We start from the raw sequence: 7,967 nt of genomic DNA on the forward strand, positions 1-7,967 counted from the left end.
GGAGCGTTAGATTGTGGCTCAGTTTCAGATAAGAGTTCTATAGAGAAATCAAATTCCCTTTTTGGTGGTAACTTTGTAAGGTCTTCCGGAAAAAGATCCAATAACTCTCTAAGAACTAGATAATCCTTAGGGCTCTTCTTGGCATTATCCAAGTCACTTACAATGACAACAAATATGGAACATCCTTTCCTTTGGGCTTTCTTAAGTTGCATACCTGAGATGTGTCTCAATTCAAGAGGCTTTTGAGACCCAAGAATCTCAACCGGATTTCCAAAATCATCTATACAACTAACAACCTTATCCTCACAGTTTACTAAAGCTTTGTGCTCAGTTAACCAATTGATACCTAAGATCACATCATAGGATCCTAGTGGTGCCAAATATAGATTAACTTGAGTTTGGAAACTAGGAAGCTTTAAATCACTGCGAAATAGACATGAATCTACCCTCTTCTCTGCTCGATTTCCATATTGAACCATCCATGCATTTGACATATAACCAGGTCTAATAGATAATCTAGAAACTACTTTAGGATCAATAAAGCATTCAGTAGCTCTTGTATCTATCAAAATAGAAACTGATTGACCTGTCATTTGGATAGGTGAAGCTTGAAAATCAGCCTGGCGGTTGTCAATCGGTGCATGAATCTGATGTTGCGAAGCTCCTCGCTGATTTCCTCCTGTTTGTGCAGTGGTACGTTGCAGACAGTTTGAAGCATAATGATTTCTCCCACAGTTGTAACATCCATCTTTAGGTCCTAGGTGTCCACCTGACCTATTCTTCTCAAAGTTTTGCCTAGTATTGGGATTAGTATAGTTGGTGTTACTATTTACATTCTTGTTTCCATCCTGGTTCACTCTTCCTTTCTCTTGAGTGTTAGCTCCTCTTTTTAGATTCCTCATCTGTCGGTTGCCCTTTTGATGATAATTATTTTGAAAATTCCTATTTCTAATACCTGATTTGGTATTCACATTCTTCGGAAATTTGCCAGTTGCTGCAACTTCTGTTCTTGTTTAGTTGCTTTCACAAAGACTTCCTCCATAGTAAATGGATTATGAATATCCACTTCTGATCCAATGTGAGTCCTCAAACCCGAGATGAACTTCCGGATGCGGAATCGTTCATCCATCTGGTATTGTGGAACATACTTTAGGAGATTGGTGAACTTCTCCCAATATTGAGTAACTGCCATACCACCTTGTGTCAGATTCTGGAATTTAGTCATCTTCTTGTCGAAGAATAACAGAGGAAGCCACCTCTTCCTAAATGATTTTAAAAATAGTTCCCAAGTAATATCACCAGGCTGTAACTTCTTCTTAGATTTCTCATTGTCCCACCATGTCCCAACTTCTCCAGTAAGCTGATAAGTAGCCCATACTGCTTTAGTTTCATTGGACATGTTATGAAGCTCAAAATACTTCTCCATCTCAATTACCCAAGCTTCAACACCATCACCAATGGTCTTACCATCGAACTTAGGTGGAGCTATCCTCTTCAAATCTTTGGCCAACTCCCCTTCAATCCTAGCTCGATAATCAGGTTGTTCCTCAGCTCTAGGAATTTCATTTTGAACCTCACCAACCCTTCGAACTTCTTGTTTGATTCCATCCATCCTACCATTCCGTTGATCAAAAGATCAAGAATCTGATCAAGTCTTTCATTTCCATTGCTTGATCCAGCTCTTGTAGTTCTAGAACCCATTGCAATTCAATAATTCCCGCACCAAGGAATGTTTCTTTAGCGAAATATGTCGGCAAGGGCTACAATATCCATAGTCTCTAACCAAACAAAATTTCCTATAAAATCTACCTTATACACTATGCTCATAGAGTACAATAGAATAATGTCTATCTTTCACAATGAACAAGACATTATAATACCAGTAAAGGACATAGTTAAATAAATCAAACATCCATTGCGTCTAGGTTCTTATGATAACTATAATTGTTATATAAACTAAGGTCTAAACTACAATTATTCATCATAAGAAACATACTTAAAAGTGCTCATCTCCACTTATTATGACACCAAACTGATTATAAAATAGCAACTTTATTTATTGATTGTAATAAGTGACATTACATAATTATTAGATCACTCTACACATGGAGTCAAGGGGGTATACCCTTCTGACTCATCAGAATTAAGTGGGGTATATCCTTCTCACTCATCAAAACTAATTACAATCGACTCAATAGGAAGATACTCAAACAAACGTTCTTCATTTTCTTTCATCTCCTTGATAGGGATAGTCATACTAGTCTTATTTCCAAGAGATTCAGTAGGTAAAATTCCCTTTCCTAGCTCAGCATGATTAGGTATTTCTTTCCCCTTTGGTTCAAGAGTTGATTCCTTTTTCCCTTCATCAGGAAGGTCATGAACTTGTTTCTCAATAGAAGGGAAAATTTCTTCTTCACTTAACCATCCTCCTCCTCTCAGGTGGTTACCATTAATAGGTCTAGAAAAAGATAAAACTGGTTCTAAGGAGTTGAATCACCCTAGTGAAATAGAGGTGAACATGAATGACCATGGCACTTCAAATTAAAGTATTGAAACAAACTCTCCAAAGTAAGCATTGCATATGGCCTATTTTATCTGATAAACTAGAAGCAAGAATAATATTCCAATCTCCTATCCAAACAAAATTTTTAATCCATAACACTCTAATTTGGCAAACCTGCAAGAGTTGGCCACAATCCCCAAGTTCTAGTTGTTTTATACTTTCTTCCTCCTTAATATCTTGATTCATGCCATGACAACCAACTAGACAGTGATTGACCCATCTTATTTATAGAATTTAATGCAAGCTACAACATACCACAAATCAAATATGATTCTCAGGTAACCAAACCAATGCTTCTTTATAGAAAATTCTCAACTTTCCAAAATATATCTTATTCTACATGATTTATAAATTTAATGATTGACAATCTGCTCATAAGTAACACAATAATGAAGATAAATGTTGTTGCTATGACCATTTGGTTAACATAATGATAGTGAACCCTGGTGTTTTTTGTGGATTTGATACACTGGATTTTTCAATAGCTTCAAGACATTGATATTGCAGTCTATTGGAATAGTTGTAGTCGGATCCAGCTACAAATAAAATAACATCTGTTGCAACCATAATACCTCACAACATGCACAAACTATGGCCTTCTACTCTACCTCGGTAGAAGACAAGACAACTATATGATGGAGTTTTCTTTGCAATGAAACATGTCCTAATTTCATGAAAAACACATAACTAGTGTAAAGACGTAATTTATTATAAATTCAATTATGAAACAAAATACTCTTTATTCTTAAATAAACTCATAATTCTTCTAATAAGTCTATTTCTTACACTTTTTCATCCTAAGCTCTTGTTGATGATTCCGATGATATTATAATAAACACGAGATTTCTACAAATAGATAAAGATTTTTCATTCAATAGGAAATTGTAGTAGTATTTTTAATCCTATCTACATACAATACTTAGGCTTTTCTAATGCCTTAAGTTTAAATAACAAAACATAAAGAAAAGGATGAGATGCGTACTTTGATCTGCAATCCAAGCTATCTTCAATGCAATCTTTAGAATGAAGACGAGAACAAGATTCAGGTGCTTTTTCCACCCAACCTTGAAGCTTACACTTCCCCGAGATTCTTGGTCAATCAAGAATACCTGACCCTGCACGAATTGCTTAGCGAAAAGAATTCGATAGACAAAAAGCAATCTGGTGCATGCCTAGAATGATACATGCATTTTCAATTTTCTAATTCAATAAAGAAACAAGTTTGATCAATCAAAGATATGGTAGAGAGCATAAATAAATCCATCTGTTTCAATGGTCAATGAGCTACTCGACTGAGTATAATGCTATGCACAACAATAAAATATAGTTTGGAAAAACAAATTATTTTCTCTATGATTCCACAATCGACACCCGTCTCAGAAGGTAACTTTCCCCACGAATACAAACATACTATCTTCCTAAGTTCATATGATATTGAAGAAAAATATAAAGAAGAAATTCTTTCATTTACATATATATCAAAGCTGAAAAGAAAACAATCTTTCGTTTACAACTATTTATATCTGACAAGGAAGATATCTTTCATAGATAAGCAATATATCTAAAAAGAGAACAATCTTTCACTCCTATTTTTATTTTCAAGTAAATTAAGACAAGAATTAAAATAAGAAGGTGTAACACACAAATGTATAATTACATATAAACGAGTAGAATATGAGTACACATTCTTTCTTCAAATTACATATTAAATTTGATACTAACATGTGTTTTCTATGACTTATGAATTCAACTATCTAAATTCAGTAAATTTTCTACAACAAGTATTAAATAAGACGACATTTCATAATGCATATCCCTATATGGCATTTTCAAATGAAATATCTAAATAAAATCATCATGAATTTTAATGCATGGAACTAAATCTAAGTTTAACTATTTTCTTCAATATTGATCTAAAGAAAGCACATCTCATGATAATTCTATTCTTATTTTCTAAATTTATAGTAAACTATAGCTTGATTGAGAGCCTACCTGTGAATTCTAGATTCAAATTCCAAATGATAGACGCCAAATCTCCTATGGAAATCTTCTTACTGCGTTTCTTTTCTTCTTGATTGCTCTATATTCTTCTCCTATTTTGTATAATACTGTCATTGTCTGTGTTTATCTTCTCACTGTCTTTTTGGTATTCTCCTCCCCCTCATTCTATGAGCTAGAGCCTCCTACTTATGCTAATTGCGAGCTATATTATCTCCTATGTTTTGGGCTCATCTAAACCATCATCGACTATTTCTTGTGCAAACTACCCTACACATCTAAGTTTACCAAGGCATGTGGCAAACCGAATGCACCATGTCTAACAGTCCATATTCCACCCAACGAATTTCCTTCTTAACTTACTGTTAACAGTAGTCGACATCATTGTTTAACGTCTCTCCTCACATGGCTCAGAATCCTCTAAACTTGCCACATAATAATTTGATTGCAGTTCGGTTATATTAGTTTAACCACCGCGCTTTGCATTCCTTATTTGATGACAATGATGTATAGTATTAAACATGCATCTTTTGTTTGAATTTAAAACATGATCCACCACCTTAATATATCTTTAACAGTCCTTGTTTAACTCGAACTCTACAAACATGACTTGTTTGTTACATGCAACACTCATGTTAAATTCAAACTCTACATCATGGTAGCATTCCTGAGAAGTCTGTGTTCACTACAACTCTATGTGTCTGTTCTGTTGCAAGTCGATATTCTCATTATCTCCATCTGCAAGATGTGTTAATACGTGGGATAGTCACCACGTTACTGTTTAATCATGCCATATTAAATGGCAGTCGCTGCATGCGTAAGTGAAGATTAGGGTGGGTAGTCGGTAGTAATACTGACTCCTCCCTAACATTATGGGGGGTAGTCGATGTTACTATCAACTATCCTCCATGCGATGTTTCTTTTAAAACATGTGATAAAAAGATAAGTCCGCCAACCATATGGTTAATATGCCTTTTAATAAATCACTATTTATTGTTGAAATTAAATAGCTAGTTAGAATTATTTGATGGCATATATATATATATATATATATATATATATATATATATATATATATATATATATATATATATATATATATTGTAATAACTTAAGTGATTACAATACTTGTAACTTTTAATAAAAAGGGCAAGCCCTATTTGGGAAATTGATTTAACTTGTAAATTGTATATGGGTCCTGACCCATATGTAACTTGTAAATTCAAAATTATATCTTGGCGCCAGAATATGCAAGGCCAACCAAGGTTTATTGTTGACATGAATTCATATATAAGTAAGAAGATTTGAGGATCACAAATCATCAATCACAAGCAAATATATATCTCTCTACCTTATGTGATCTGCTTCCAGCTGCAATCATCATCATCAGCAAAAGGATATTCATCAAGTGTGAGCGAACTTCAACGAATTGGTTTCTTGTTGAAGCGAATCTGATCTAGGAGTGCAAATCTGTCATATGGCATCCAAACCTCATATACTCTACCAAATTTCTGTTCTTATGGCTGGGCAAATTAGTATGGAATCTGAGCTGTGAATCTACCTTATATCTGGGAGAACTATTGATCATTCTAAGCTCCATCCCAGACCCGAATCTAATCACCATTGTGGAGTAGAGTTGTGCCAATTATGGGCGACTATGCTGGGTGATATTGAGTTGTCTAACTCACTAATTTAGAGCAGCGATCATCCTCTTATATGGTGCCGAAACCCTACTTGTGGGATCAACTAATTAGGGCCTGCACATCAGTGATTTAGATTGGGCAAAGCTCTGCCCTAGGTTGATAACTTAATTAGATAAGTGATCTGATCTTCATTGTACTTGTAATTTGCTCATGATTAAAGGATTTTGATCTGGACTTGATGCTGGGTTTTTCCTCCAAGAGGGAGGTTTTCCCAGGGTATTCTTGGTGTCTTGTCTCTTTTGTGTGATTGCTTTGTGTTATTTCTAAGTTATTCTAAATCTGATCACTAAAATCAATATTTTATTATATAACACACACACACACACACACACACACACCACACACACACACACACACACACACACACACACACACACACATATATATATGCGCATATGTGCACACACCCACACACACCTATATATATGTGCATATGTGTGTGTGTGTGCGCGCGCGCATATATGTGTGTGTGTGTGTGTGTGTGTGTGTGTGTGTGTGTGTGTGTGTGTGTGTGTGTGCATATATATATATATATATATATATATATATATATATATATATATATATATATATATATATGCACACACACACACACACACACACACACACACACACACATATATATACAAGTAAACAAATAAATATATTGTTTCACCAAATCACACATTTTTGCACAAAAGAATGAGTATTCATAGGGTCAATGTTCATTTTTTTTCAACCACTAACAAATTACCTTCTTATTGAACAATAAAACATATCATTTTTCCATTACTCATGCAACTTCAATCACAACTCAAATCATGCAACGAATGCACACATAAAGATGTATATATTACAGTGGTGTGCGAGATTCCATCTACTCTAGCAAAATCCAAGGGCTAAAACAACTCTACCTGAACGATGTTCTCGCCTTCATCTACGTTCACCTGTTCTTGCATTCACTTGCACTCAATTGCTCATTAGCAATGACGATCCCAATTTCACAATAAGAATAATACTGATCATTCAATTGTATGTAAATCATTTCATTGCATTCAATCTCCTATCTTTTTCATTAACAATTCCATTTCTATTTCAATTTTATTGAAAAAAACAAAAACTAAACATTATTTTTCTAATAAAATAATTATTGATAAATATGGTTCGTGACAACCAGTATCAAATTACCTTGTGTGAGTAGATTCATAGAATCAACCCAAATAAAGTTTGTGCATCCTGACAACCTGAACTCCACGGACCTCTAGTACAATATACTAATTTTGGTTGCAACAGAAATTAAGAGAGATAGCTCATGGCAACACATAACTCCAGTCATTTGAATGCAAGATCAAGCAACCCACCAACCATTTGCATACCACTTCACTAACCAACACTAAATAACATGTGCTAATAATTTTAGTCCAACCTATGTAGGTGTTGATGATGGATCACACTCCATCTTAAATTTCTCTAAGAGATTTTTGGCACATTTGTCATGAGATACAAAAGTTGCATTGTCCAGCAACCAAAAATCTTTACTTGGGTAGTAGAATAGCAGGCCCAAATCTACCATAGAAAAAGTATAACATAACTTTGATTTCATTCACCAAATTGCATTGGCCCCTACCAATGATGGCAAGATCATCCACACACACAATAAGAATTGCACAACAGAAGTCAAATGAGAAAGACTTCTTTTAAATCCTAATTCTCCTAGATGGTAG

General features: G+C 34.5%; 1 protein-coding gene across 1 annotated transcript; it reads right to left on the reverse strand.

The window, feature by feature from the left end:
* Window positions 1-967: 967 nt before the first annotated feature.
* LOC131068464 (uncharacterized) lies at window positions 968-1,612 on the reverse strand. Its single transcript, XM_058003646.2, has one exon. It carries the CDS (start codon window positions 1,610-1,612, stop codon window positions 968-970), a length of 645 nt encoding a protein of 214 aa, XP_057859629.1.
* Between the last annotated feature and the right edge of the window lie 6,355 nt (window positions 1,613-7,967).

This window comes from Cryptomeria japonica, chromosome 3, assembly GCF_030272615.1.
Source record: "Cryptomeria japonica chromosome 3, Sugi_1.0, whole genome shotgun sequence".
NCBI classification, from domain to species: Eukaryota; Viridiplantae; Streptophyta; class Pinopsida; order Cupressales; family Cupressaceae; genus Cryptomeria; species Cryptomeria japonica.

Coding starts and splice junctions, on each gene's coding strand:
- LOC131068464 (XM_058003646.2), bottom strand. CDS start 1,612: ATGGATGGAATCAAACAAGAAGTTCGAAGGGTTGGTGAGGTTCAAAAT.